At 47.9% G+C, this 13,378-nt stretch overlaps 1 protein-coding gene across 2 annotated transcripts in view; it reads right to left on the bottom strand.

The window, feature by feature from the left end:
* Positions 1 to 12,414, bottom strand: part of TRIM67 (tripartite motif containing 67) — a 34,312-nt gene extending 21,898 nt beyond the window's left edge. For both annotated transcript variants that reach the window (XM_009811817.2, XM_059833377.1), the window contains exons 1-3: positions 11,506 to 12,414; positions 4,674 to 4,769; positions 733 to 855 (exon numbers count right to left, since the gene is read on the bottom strand). In XM_009811817.2, the coding sequence (XP_009810119.2) occupies positions 733 to 855; positions 4,674 to 4,769; positions 11,506 to 12,414 (1,128 nt within the window). The remainder of the gene's footprint in view (positions 1 to 732; positions 856 to 4,673; positions 4,770 to 11,505) is intronic.
* Positions 12,415 to 13,378: the final 964 nt, after the last annotated feature.

Here is a 13,378-nt window from a genome sequence, read left to right as displayed (position 1 = left end):
GCCTAACAGGAATAAGCTGCAGGATTAGCTGTGTTGTTAGCAGTATATCCTAAGTGTTCGTTCTTGTTAAGCAAGGGGTTTTTTAAAATGCTGATTTCAAGTAGGTTTTATTCATTGTTTGTCATGTTAAGATTTTTCACTTCAATTTTTCCTTCTGTCCTAGATACTATTAATGTTACTGGCACTATAATACCTCAAAATCACATATGCAGTTCAACGTTTCAAGAAATGTGTCTATTTAAACATTTCTTGACTGCCACTTTGTTCAACCATTTATAACTTTCTTCTCCCACCCCCGTTTACTGCATTTCTTTAATATCTTTTGAGTAAGCACATGGATTTCTGGGGGTGGCTTGCCTGAATTTCAAAGGTTTGAAGAGACACCAAAATCTCAAAATTTTACTTGGGCAGAAGAGCTTTCTTGCTTCTGGAAGGTCCCAGAATCCAAACCACAGAGGCTTCACTGACAAGCACCTCTCAAAAGACAGCCCCAAACCATCAGATAAATAAAGAAAGACTGATGGCCTGATTCAATAAACTGCTGAACTATGTATGTGCCTCATTTTAAGTGTACAAGCACAGTTCCACTAGACTGCTGAACTGAAACCTGCTGAAGGACTTTAAGGTTTGGTCATTAGGAGTTTTCATGGTGTAAAGGGCTGGGAACTTAACAAAATGCACAGTAACGCCAGGTATCAACACCCATGCTCAGCTGATGAGAGTTGTGCTCACCTTCAGCTTGTGCTCACGTTCTTTTGTCACCTTTGTGAGCAGTTTTGCCTTTTGTCGCGTTAATGCATCAACCAAGGCATCACACTGAGCGACAAGACAGGCTTCATAATCCAACCCGTTCTCCTAGAAGAAGGTGAGAGTCATACTCATCAGAGAAAGCGTATTTTACACCTTAAGCTATTGTTCATTCTTACCTGGTTTTCCATTCAGAAAAGATTTCCTTTCAAGACTTTGGCATTTCTGTTGCCTTTCTGATTTCATTATAGCTGTACCGGTAATAGCTGCATGCTATAAAACGAAACAGTAAGATGCTATGCCACAAAATGGGCTTATTTAAAACCCTGATTTACTGGCACTTTCTGGACAACAGATGTAGTACAACATAATGTAAAAGCTAAACCTAACATACACAGTGCATACATACCTATAAAAGGGTTCTGCTCCATTCTGTTTTAGTTATCCCACTGTAGCAACTTTGAAATCCCTGGCTCTACACCATGGCAATTAGAAGAGAATTATGGACCAGAATCTGGTCTACAGGCTTATTACAAGGAAATCAATCAGGTACAAATCCCTGAGATTTTGTGTATCACTTAGCCTTACATAAACCACTGTCCTATCGATGGGGAACAAATCTGGCTACCACAGAATCCCACTGCAGCTGTAGAAATCTGAGTAAATGGTACTACAAGGTCCCGAGCTACCCCTTCTCCTGGGGATGGCTTTCTCTGGCCATGGAACAGATGCTGTAGCACCCATGCAAAGGGAGGGTTTCCCTCGCTTCCCCTGCTCATCAGACTAGAAGAAGGAGAAAGCTTTCAATCTCCTTTTTCCAGGAGATGTTCAGTTGTCCTATCAGCTTTCCTCCCAACCCCCCAAGTTACAAAAAAAAAAAAAAAGGCAGCATTAAATGTGAGAAGATTGTAAACATGTGCTGAAGGAGAAGCACCTCCATGGAAAGCCATTGCACACCCCTAACTCATTACTATCTCTTAGCTCTTTTGTTTATGCTTTTCTCTTCTGTTCATTGCTTAATCTTCATTCTTTTGAGAACAAAATTTTCAGATGTGTATTCCCTTCCCTCACTGCGATCCATGCATCCCGTTCTCCAGCTGAGGGATGCAGGGTCACTCTTCCCTGAGAGGCCCCCATCGCAGTCCTAGACTTGCCAGCAAGATGGGTGAGGGGAGAGACACCAGACGGCTCAGTTACTCTTCACAGGTTTGTCTTAGACTCTTCCTGTTTGCATCTCTCCCTCCTCGGCTTATATCACACCCAACCCATTTCCATCCGGCTACTCTTGAAGTGCTGGTTTGTGTACAGGGCCTGAATCAGTCAATGGCTGTAGTGCATCATTTCTCTCCTCATTTTCTGTTCACACATCAAACGGGGTGTTTGGCGATACGCCTCTTTCAAGTGAGAAAGGATGAAATTGTTACAGCAGATGGGAAAATGTGAATATCAGATACTGAAAGCAACAAGAAGGAGCAAGGAAGCAACATGGGCAATGAGGAACAGGCAGTTTCTGAAAAGAAGACACCAAGGGATTTAAAAGTGACCTCAGAAGGAGAAGGGAAGGAAAAAAGAGGGGGAAACAACAGATCTGCAAAGCAGGGAAAAGAAAAGTAGATTATGAATTTGCAAATTGCCCCAGGCAAGACAAAAGCACAGCTCCTGGTAGCTCTGGCAAGCTCAGAGAGGAGATAAAGAGTGCAGATGGCTGTCTGGTCTGCTGTGCATTAAGACAGGATAATAAAATGTACCTATTGCTCACTCCTTTATGTAAATGTACATTTTAAAGACATTTTTTGCTGAGGGGTAAATGTCTGTATGGTGGGGGGCGGGCGGGGGGGGCAACAATCATAAGACCTCTATTAGAAATAACCTGCTCTGAGATACATGGTTCTGGATATAAATCTACGCACAAAGGCTACATCTATTCTCCCCTCAAATAACAATCCAAGAACTATTTTTTTGGTCCAGATGCCAGAAGGCACAGATCAGTTCATGACGAATCTAAACCGTTTCCCCTAAAATAGCGTGGCTGTACCCAACCTGCCTACCAGGAGTATTCCCCGGTATGTGCTATCATCAAATGCTGCTCAGGCATCACCTGGGAAGAGTGCGATTTGTCACAGGACAAAACTAGGCCAGGGAACTCATTAAGGGTTAAACTCCATGAGTGATCATCTTCTGGCACTCATAGTTATGCCCTAGCCTTGTTTTACTTATGAATACACATGCAGCTGATTAGTCCTTCTGTTTCGGTTTCCTGAAATTTGATGTCCTCACTCAGACTCATGCTGGAGACTGGCTCAACACATGAGGTTCAGATTCAGGTTGTGCCCAGAAATGCCTAAATGTGAGAGGGTGATTGCTGGATACAATTTCCTCTTCTGTGTTCTTCTCTAGCATTTTAAGCAATGAGCAGCATCAAAGAAATGGCTTGGTCTTTTGATCTAATTGTAGCAGCTCCATTATGCAGAGCAATTTGGCAGTGATTTTATTGAAACACATTAAAGGATTTTACAGCATAGTCATAAATAGTCGTAATAGGCCATCTTCAGGTTTCAGGAGGGAAAAATACATTTTTAATGGAGCTAGGTGACTCAAGAAGAGATTGGTGATAGACTACTCTCTTGGATTAATTATCCCACCCTAAAATAGCTGTTCATACCTATAGGGAGAACTGCTCTCTAGAGGTGCCTGTCCTTCTCCTTGGACAATGAAAGAAGCCCTAATGACCAGGTTAGATGAGCTACTTAACTTTTAGATAGGTAAAGTCAGCTGAGACAAACCTCACACTGTGACCAAAACAGTGATAGGTGCCAGTCGGGGGCTTCGCACTGGTTTCTTTCAGTTAGATGTGCTTTTTTTTTACCGGTTTCCCAGTTTGGGTTTCTTCTCTTCCCCATGTGGCCGTGGAAGACTGTGAGGGTGGGTAGTTACATTGCCCTCTAGCAACCTGAGGGCTTGGGCAGCATTTGTGGTATGAATTCATCATCTGGAGTGTTAAGTGGAATATTTTAATGATGAAATCCTAAACTAAATACAGATTTTCGAGCTTCTGCTTTGGCTTTCTGTTAGTAACAGACACAGGACTTGCTTGTGATGAAAGATGAGCAAGGAGCAGAGTGGGCATATCACAGAGCAGATGATGTACACCCCACAGAAAACCCACCGCCACAGAGCACCACTGCTGCGGATAACAAGTGTCCCCTCCTGGGCATCATGAAGCTCAAACTACAGCAGCATGTTTCCAGCCACACTCTGCAGGGTGAGAAGGACCTTGAGGATCATCTGACCTCCAGCACTGACGAGTCTAAATTTGGTTGAAAACAGACTTGTTTCATTTTGGTTTTGTGTCCTCAATTACTGCACTCACCATGAGCCCTCTTCTGACTATTAAAGCTGGGAAATTATAGGCATGAAAATATCTTCTGCTTCAATAAATGACCACATTGATTTAGCAGCATTTATTTCTTCTTCTTTTTTTTGACTTCGTACAAATACTCTAATAAACAGGTGGACTGGATTTTGTCCAGAAACAAGTACATTTTTAGAAAATGTGAGACGAAAAACAAGTAGTAAATTCTGAATGTGTTAAGATGAGAACTTATCCTAAATGCCCAATTGAAGCAGTTGCAGTCAGGACGGATCCCAGAAGCATGACCGATGGATTCAATCAAATACTAATCAACACAGCTCAGATGTCCAGTACTGAGTATCAGCTTCTTGCAATAAACAGCAAACAATCTAGAAGCTAAGAGGGGCTTGCAGGCACTATTTGATGAATAATTTTACCTAGCAAATCCATTCAAGAAAGGTTAGATGATTCCAGGAAAGATGAGAACAGCACAGGAAACAAAGTCACCAAATAAATTATTCACTCAGTTCTATTGACTACTGTATTATCAAAACAGCTAATATTCTACAGTTACCTGGATCTGCTGCAATAAATTTTTCAGCTGAACCAAAAATTCTTTAGCTTCCTTTGCTTTATCTGAAACACCATTTAAAGCCTGAGACAGCTGTGCCTGCAAGGAAAAAAAGGAGGGGGAAAAAAAAAAAGAAAAAATTAGAGATAAAATGCAAATGTGTTTCTTACTAATCCTTGGGTTTGATGATTAATAATGTGCTAAAAGGCTTACTTGCTGTCGCATGTATTCTCACACGCACAGAGTGTTTGTGCTAGAAAAGAATAGTTAAGATTTTAATTGTAATAAGATTTAATAAAGGTGAAATATGCATGTGGGGGCAGTCAAGTATTGTGTCTGCACATTCCACTTTATTGCAGTGACTCGGTAAGTCAAAATACCTTGTTATAAGACTGCTACTCACATCTATAAGGAGATAATAGTCTTACACTTACACAGTAGCATCTGTCATGCTGAAAAATCCCCACATGCTTTCCAAAATGGCACTTTTTTTCCCCATCAAAGCCTGAATTCTTTATAAATGTGGTAGATCCTACCAAACCTGAGATACACTAGGACTTCAAAGACAAATCTGCATTTTCAGACTTCATAGTACTGTCCCTTTGGGGCTCCAGTTTACCATGCTCCAACCCAACAGAAGGGTGAATCTTTCTGGAACAGTTGGAAAAAAACCTTCCTCTGACTTTTGACTGGAGAGACATATGGAATATGTTTTTTCTAAGTCCACACTGAAGACCTAACCTCCCCTTTCCTCAGCTGGCACCTAAACCAAACCAGAGGCTTCTTGGTGGATTTCCAGGATGGGAAGGAAACGGCAGTTCTGCCCCCAGCAGACCCAGAACCACCGTGGTCTGAGCAGAGCAGCCCCGGCGCAGTTTCCCTGGAAGCCTGGCTGGGATTACAGAAACCATATTGCTCTGCTTGTCAGCCCATGGCAAGGCTGGATCCAGCATTAACTCTCCGTGCAGACATGATCCAGCATTACTTCTCCATGCAGACATAATGCAGAGTGACCAGATAGGTCCCGTTGTCAGTGTCCTGCAGGGTCTACCCCTCAGGCGGGCTTGGCAACCACCAGATTGCCAATGCCCAGTTAATTATCCTTGCCAAACAGATACAACAACTGACATCAGCAAATTGAAAATGAAGTACCTTTGCTAACGTCAGGCTTTCAGAAGGTTAATTCCTCTTCTTGATTCCTTAGGACTAGGGTGTGCCTTGAGACAGAGCCTTGTATGTACTGGAAGGCACAAGGGTTATGAGCCTCCAGGAGGACACCTAACTGAAATTCAGTATCTCTGCTTCCCTCTTGCTCCTGGAGGGAAGAAAATTACTGCATCCCTGAAAAGGGCACAGCTCACTTCCTCAGGCTGCCAAAGTTTTGAGCTTACAGCCTCCCTGAATGTCTCCTGCTCATCCTCCCCTTGTGCTCGCTCATTCGCACGGGAGAGGGAAGAGCAGACCCTGGCAGCTCCTTCTGGGCACTTCACAGCCCAGCTCGGAGGCAGGTAGCCTTACTCAGGCAGAGGCACTGCCTAACCCCACACGGCTCTGCGGGAAGGGGGAGCAAACCCTGACTGGGAGCTAGGACTGAATTATAGAGAAAGAAGCCACCCTAGGTTTTTTTCCTCATATTCACACAAACTTCTTCCTTTTAGCCCAGTTGTAGGTATTACATCAGTGCTAAATTTGAAAATGAAATGTTTTACCACAACTCATTTGTAGCAAATGTAATGGGAAGACACATTACTGTGTATGTTTCTCAATATTTGAATATTTAATATTCTCTTACACAAACTTCTGTCACTTCACAAAAATTTAAAGCGATGATGTTTGACATGAACAGTACTTGTGGTCACAGAACCAAACTCTAAGTCCTTGGAAGGGTCCCTATTTTCTGCCAGATCAGACAATCAGAATTTCAGATCAGATCTCCATGGGCTGATCGTGGCTGCCAGAGTTTAAAGCCCACCCTTTTTGATTGCACTTTGCACTCCATCCACAAAGGCACGTCTGAGCCTTTGGTTTGTCAAGCTGACGCAGGACAAGGTGGAAGCAGCATATGACCAAGAGGCTGGGGAGGAAGTGAGAAAGAAATAGGTGGCAAAAGCATGGTATGCTCTGCCATGGACTGGCCCGACCAAATTGTCCCAGGGAGGCAAGGGCTCCTTTCTTTCAAACCAGAACCAGTGGCTGGTCCCGACAAAAGCAAAACTTCCACTTTTCCAACATCTGCCCTAGCTCTCAAATAATCTCAAAGTGCATTTCACCAGAGAAGAGCCAAAAGCTGTATGTGGGCATCACAGCAGCCATAGAAAACTGAATCACTGCAGACAAATTGTAACCAGCATATATACGATGGCAATTAGCACAGTCATGCCCGGCTCCCGGCATGCTCCCATTGCAAAGAGCTGCAACAGAAACTCAACAACATCGTTGTTCAAAGGGCTCGTAAGCGAATTGCCACATTCATTAAAACCTGTGGTTGCATTAATGCAACTGCAGTGTGAAGCCGAGGAGAAGACCAGATCTCCATTTGTGAAACCCGCTTTAGAGATAATAGCCTTGTTTTTCCAAGCATTTGTAAAAGATACCTCACAAAGCAGTGGAATTTAGTCATGCACATCCCATTAAAATCAAATGGAGCTACATGACTAAGCCCTCAGTAAACCAACCAAGCCATAAAAAATGCCCTGTACACTCAGAGCAATCTTTCGTGCTGCAGAAATATTTACTGGAAGCCAAACTGAAATGTTACAAGCTCCATTGGCTGCGACGATTAATAACTCCTGACAAATGGCATGCTACCTGGCGTTATCTTTACTTGAATACCTGGTCTTGCAACAGAAAATGCAGACGCTGGACATGGATACCAAGTTCCCACTTCTAACAAACACAGGAACAGAGAGATAATGAGGGTGAGTAATTAACCCCAGATGGGCATGGAAGACTGATGCTTCCTTTAATTTTAGAAAATGAACCAGATAATGCCAACATCCTTTTTCAACCGAACAGTTCATGCTCATTTAATTTGTTTTCCCTCCATCTCTCTTTAGCAGCAGATTAACTATTGATTCGATAAGCTTACCCTGGTGCTGAATTCTGAAACAGCCCTCATGTTTTTGGGAACACAAGTCTTTAGGCTGGCAAATAAAAGCAGGCGTTCAGGCTCTGATATTTGCCTTCGACCGCCTGCCTGCTTGCCCATCACAGACCTATCCAGCTGTGGTGCTTTTTTCCCAGCATTTTGGGGGGGGGGCGGGGTGTATGTATATATATGTAACCATTCAGAATGGGCAGAGCTGAAATGTGTCCACCATCATTCCTTGTATTAGGAGGCCAAAAGGCCTACCAACTTAAGTCTCACAACAGTGTTACTCTTCTTGTTACGAAGACCTAAAAGGACTTAACTTTGGCAGTAGTCTTACACAGTTTTACTTAAACTGTTCGTCTAGATGCACAGTTCATGCAAGTGAATATAATAAAGTCCAGTTAAGTCAGTGGATTTACACTGATTTATGCCATTAGGCCCCTGTTTTTATTGTACACAGTTTTTAATTTCTCTGAAGAAGTTACATACAGCAGCGTAAAGGGGAAACCCGCACCGTTAACAGGGGCCAACCAGTCTTGTACAGCTTTCATGCCAGCAGTATAGCTGAGGGTAAATGCACGTTTCATCGCATGGTTTGAAGTACTGTACGGACAAGGTTATATACTCTATTTGCCACTAAATCGCTATATAAGGCCCAGACAAAGGAGCAGTCAAATAGGTTGAATGAAAGGCTGATACAGAAGCAGAATGGGAATGCATTCTGAAGCTGAAGGCAGGCAGGGCCTCTGGAAAAGCAATTCTAGAAGCCAGTAGAGAAACGAGTTCAGGTTTGCTGGTGTGGGATGAAACTGTGGGAGGTGGGGAAATGGCTCTGGCAGCCCTTCTGAGGTGAAGAATAGGAGCCTCTGGCCTCAGAAGGAGATAAGCAGGTGCTTATCAGCTGATGGTGAGCAACTGTCAGTCTGTCAAATTTACTGGGCTAAGAACAGACAAGCCCTTCCACCTGCCTCTACCAGCTACGCCTGGAGCATCTGGAGAGAACACAAAAAACTTGAATTACGTTTGGCATACCACTCAATGTAAGTAATTTATGGTTTGGCCAAAGCAACTACAGGTAGTAAACTTGCAGAGATTGCTGTATCTGAGAACTATTTCTAAGCAGAAGTATCTAATTCCAAAACAATTTATCTGAATGAATGAGATCTGATGATTTGGACTGTCTGGCTATATGGTTCCATTATCTTTATTTTCTGCCATCACACTGTAATGGGAAAAATAATATTCACAGGAACACAAATTTAGAGTCCACAGATGTGTTAATTTTGAATATTTTTTTCTTTCACTAGAATTTTCACATTGAGTCTGTAAATCAAGAGAAAATCACATTCTGTGATACCTTACTCCCAGAAAAAAATGCAGTAAAAATACAAACCACCAAGGTATTGTTCTTTCTTTTGACAATATTTGACAGTAGGAAAAAAAGAAAATGACTGACTGTGCACTTCAATTGCACCGGAGTTTATCACAGTGTTCAAAAGGCATCAAACAGTTTTAACGCAAGGTAGACCACAACACAGCACAAGCTGGTCTCCCACACTCCAAAACATCAGCCACACTTGCATAGTGAGTTCAGTCCCTGTTCATTAAAATAACTCTGTTCAGAAGTGGATCCTGCCATTAGCACGAGTAGCAATAGCTGAGAATTTGTGATCTGCTCCTTCTGAGCCAAAAGAACATCTCCTCTGCACAAACACCCACCACGTTCGGGAGGAGATGGCTGAGCCCTTGGCAGAGAGTATTCAAACTGAAATACGTATTGAAGAAGTTTGTCTTTCTCAGATGGACAAACTATGCAGATCACCCCAAGTGGCATTTTTTTGAATCTTAAAATCGAAAGTCCATTTTTTTCCTTGCCAAATGTCTTAGCCTAGCTTGTGCTCAACCACTCCATGGCTAAGGGATGATGAGACCCGTCTTGATTTTGTCCTCCCCTGCAGTGTCTGAAAGGATCTCTCTGTGCTTCCTTTACTGCTAACTGTAGCAGAGAGTGAGAAGAAGGGAATCCTGCAGCCAGCAGAGCTAGCCAAGCGCTCTTCGCACAGCTGTGGGAGAAGTCCTTTCCCCCCAGTACAGCAGGAAGCTCCAAAGGACTGCTCGCAGCACGCGGGTATTAAAGCTGCCTCTGTACATTCACGTGTTTTAACTAATCATTTTTCCAGAGTCCACCACTCTTGGCAAGAATGAGCTAACTTCATACACTTTTTCAATTTCCAGGGTCATGTCTTGCTCTTTATTCAAACAGAATCACAGAATCGTTAAGGTTGGAAAAGACCTGTAAAATCACCAAGTCCAACCATAAAGCCAACACCACCATACCCACTAAACCATGTCCCACAATGCCATGTGCACATGTTCCTTGAACACCTCCAGTGAGGGTGACTCCACCACTTCCCTGGACAGCCTGTTCCAATGCTTCACCACTCTCTCAGTAAAGAAATTTTTCCTAATATCCAGCCTAAACCTCCCCTGCCACAACTTGAGGCCATTTCCTCTAGTCCTGTCACTAGTCACTTGGGAGAAGAGACCAACACCCACCTCTCTGCAACCTCCTTTCAGGTAATTGTAGAGAGCGATGAGGTCTCCCCTCAGCTTCTTCTTCTCCAGACTGAACAACCCCAGTTCCCTCAGCCGCTCCTCATAAGACTTGTGCTCCAGACCCCTCACCAGCTTCGTCGCCCTTCTCTGGACACGCTCCAGCACCTCAATGTCCTTCTTGTAGTGAGGGGCCCAAAACTGAATACAGTATTCGAGGTGTGGCCTCACCAGTGCCGAGGACAGGGGCACGATCGCTTCCCTACTCCTGCTGGCCACAATGGTTGCAAAGTCTTATTTTTAACAAGGAGAGCAGGGCCAAGTAACCCAACAGCTCTAAGAGAACTCAGCAAACTGCCTGTGCTGCAAAGCGCCTGGCTCTGAAGTCTTCTCATGGGGGCTCCAGGGAGGGCTTCGGAGCACCGCTTGCAGGGAAGCATGAACCAGGCCACGACATTATGTGAATTAGAAAAAGCTTTACTTGTCCCCAGGCCCCATCCATCCTACTTTTCCTTACTCATTTTTATGTCATGAAGGTCCCTCCAGCCATTCCTTCTGGCCTCTTTGGGAACTGAGAGCGAGGGGAGGCCTCTTTGAGGCCCAAGAGACAACATGATGTCCCGTGATCCTCTCTATCACACTTTCCTGCTTAAAATATTTGGGTGGCTCTGGGCCACTTTCCCTCATCGACACAATGGCAGGGAGGAAGACGTGGCGGGAAATGGCTGTGGCAGCTCCCACGGAGCCCCAGATGAAAGGGTGGCGGTGAAAGGAAGGAATGACCATCCTGTCTACTCCTGCTCCTCACATGCAGCTGCTGCCACCCGCTAGAGGATGGGACGGCCAAAGACGCTGCGAAAGGCAAACAAGTTAGTGAGACAGACTCACTAATCCCAGGTGTCTCTGGGGGCCTGGTTTAGCCTGGGATTTGCTGGCTGAGATAAGGCGAGGCCAGTATGGGAGGGAGCCTGTGGGTTTTCTAACCCTGAGCAGAGGCTGCGGAGTCGCTGGGCAGTCAGGAAGGACGGGAGACCTGAGAGCACTCTGCCAAGGGGAGAAAAGTCTGGGAGGATGATGGACGTGAAGTGTCCTCATGTCCCACAAGCTCCAGCCCGAAGTCAGGGCATGGGGATGACCAAGTCCCAGCGCCGAGCACCGCCTCAGCGCCTCCGGCCGGCCGAGGGGACTCACCTTGTGCTGCTTCCACATGGCGCCCAGGGCCTTCACGTCGTGCTTGCCGTGCTTGCCCTCCTCCAGGCACTGGTAGCAGACGGGGCTGCGGCAGCTCACGCAGTACATGCTGTAGTTCTCCAGGTCGTGCTCGGCGCACGTCGGCAGCTTGCGGCCGCCGCCCGCCCCCTTCCCGCCGCCGCCGTCGCCGCCGCCGCCGGGGGCGCCCGGGTGTCCGGGCGGCGGCGCCAGGCGGTGCTTGGCGAAGGGCCCGCGGGCCGGGTGGCAGCGGAGCTGGCAGGCGGCGCAGTACAGCACCTCGCACTGCTCGCACAGCACCGCGGCCGGCTCGGGCGGGCTGCGGTCGCAGAGCTGGCACTTGGCGGCGGCGGCGGCGGCGGCGCGGCCCTGCTGGTAGCGCTGCACGATGGCCTCCAGCAGCCGGTTGCGCTGGAAGCCGCGGAGGCCGCGCTGGTCCAGGGAGGCGCTCCGGTGGCACTGCGGGCAGGTGAGGGAGGAGCTGGCGGGACCGGCGCCCCGCGGAGCCGCCGCCGCCGCTCCCGGGGGCGCCGGCACCAGCGGCAGCACCCGCACGCCGTTGGGGGACTTCAGGCTGGGGGTGTAGGAGCCGTAGCCGCTGTCGGTCTCGCTGTGCAGGCTCAGCTTGTCCGCGTGGTCCCCGCCGCCGCCGCCCGCCGCGCACTCCGAGTCCGGGCAGGCGGCGGAGCCCGCGGCCGCTGCCGGCCCCGGCGCGGCGGCGGGCGGCGCGGGGCCCCGCGGGTGGAGCAGGGGCGGCAGGTGCTGCTCGCTCTCCGGGGTCTGCACGGCGATGGTGCGGGCGCAGGGCAGGCAGACATTGTGCGAGCAGGGCAGGATGATGGGCTCCCGGAAGAGCGAGCCGCACACCGGGCACTTCAGCTCCTCTTCCATGGCCGCGGCGCGGCTTTGTGTGCGGGGCGCGGGCGGGCTCGGGCGGGCTCAGGCGGGCGGCGCGGGGTCGCCGCCGCCGGCTCCCCCCATCCTCCGCGGCGCCCTTCGCCGCCTACCTCGCCTGCGGGCGGCGGGGCGAGGCCGGGAGGGCTCCGGCGCCCGCTGCCGCGCCGGGCCGTTCAGCACCCGCCGGGGATAGACAGCTCCGCGCGGCCGGGGCCGGGGCCGGGGCCGGGGCCGGGGCCGGGGCCGGGGCCGGAGGAGCCGCCCGGCTTGGGGCGAGGGAGAGGCTCCCTCACGGCCGTGGCTCGGGCAGGGAGCGCGGTGGGGCTGTTTTCACGTTGGTGGCATAGAGTAATAATATATGGGGAGGGGAGGCGGGGGGAGGAGGGAGGGCAGGAGTAGGAAGGGGCGGGAGGAGCGCTTTCCAGCAAATAAGTGATCGCTCTCTCTGCGGCTGGGGACGGCGAAAACATTTTTTAAAGGATCTCTATATAGCGATGTCTTTATATCTTTAAATAAAGCCATTGTTTGGGCAGCGGACTGAACGCAGGCGGGGTTTCGTTACCCCTGGTAGCCCTTTCTCCCCTCCCCGAGGAAAGGAGGAAGGAGGACGCTTTCCAACAAAACAAGAGTGTGCTTCTCCTTCATACAGATCTCACCATGCTGGAGCACAGCCGCGATGCTCAAAATGTCAGGCACTGTTAGAGGGAAGAATGAAAAAGGGGTTAAAAGAGAAGCGCGAACCCCGGTTGCAAATGCTGTGGCTGGCAGGGGTGGAAGAGCGTAGCGAGCAGGGAGACGTGCCGCGTCGCCCAAGCTCATAGCCGTGTAACCCCAACAGAAATTTGCTGCGAAGATAAATCAGGGATGACAGCTGAGAGTTTATGAACTGAAAATAACCATCCTTAGAAGAAAGAAACCAGCAGTGGGAAATTCCCCATCTGTTTTGTTTACATATGCT

This window comes from Gavia stellata, chromosome 2, assembly GCF_030936135.1.
Source record: "Gavia stellata isolate bGavSte3 chromosome 2, bGavSte3.hap2, whole genome shotgun sequence".
Classification (NCBI taxonomy): Eukaryota; Metazoa; Chordata; class Aves; order Gaviiformes; family Gaviidae; genus Gavia; species Gavia stellata.
This window is presented reverse-complemented; position numbering and strand designations above follow the sequence as displayed.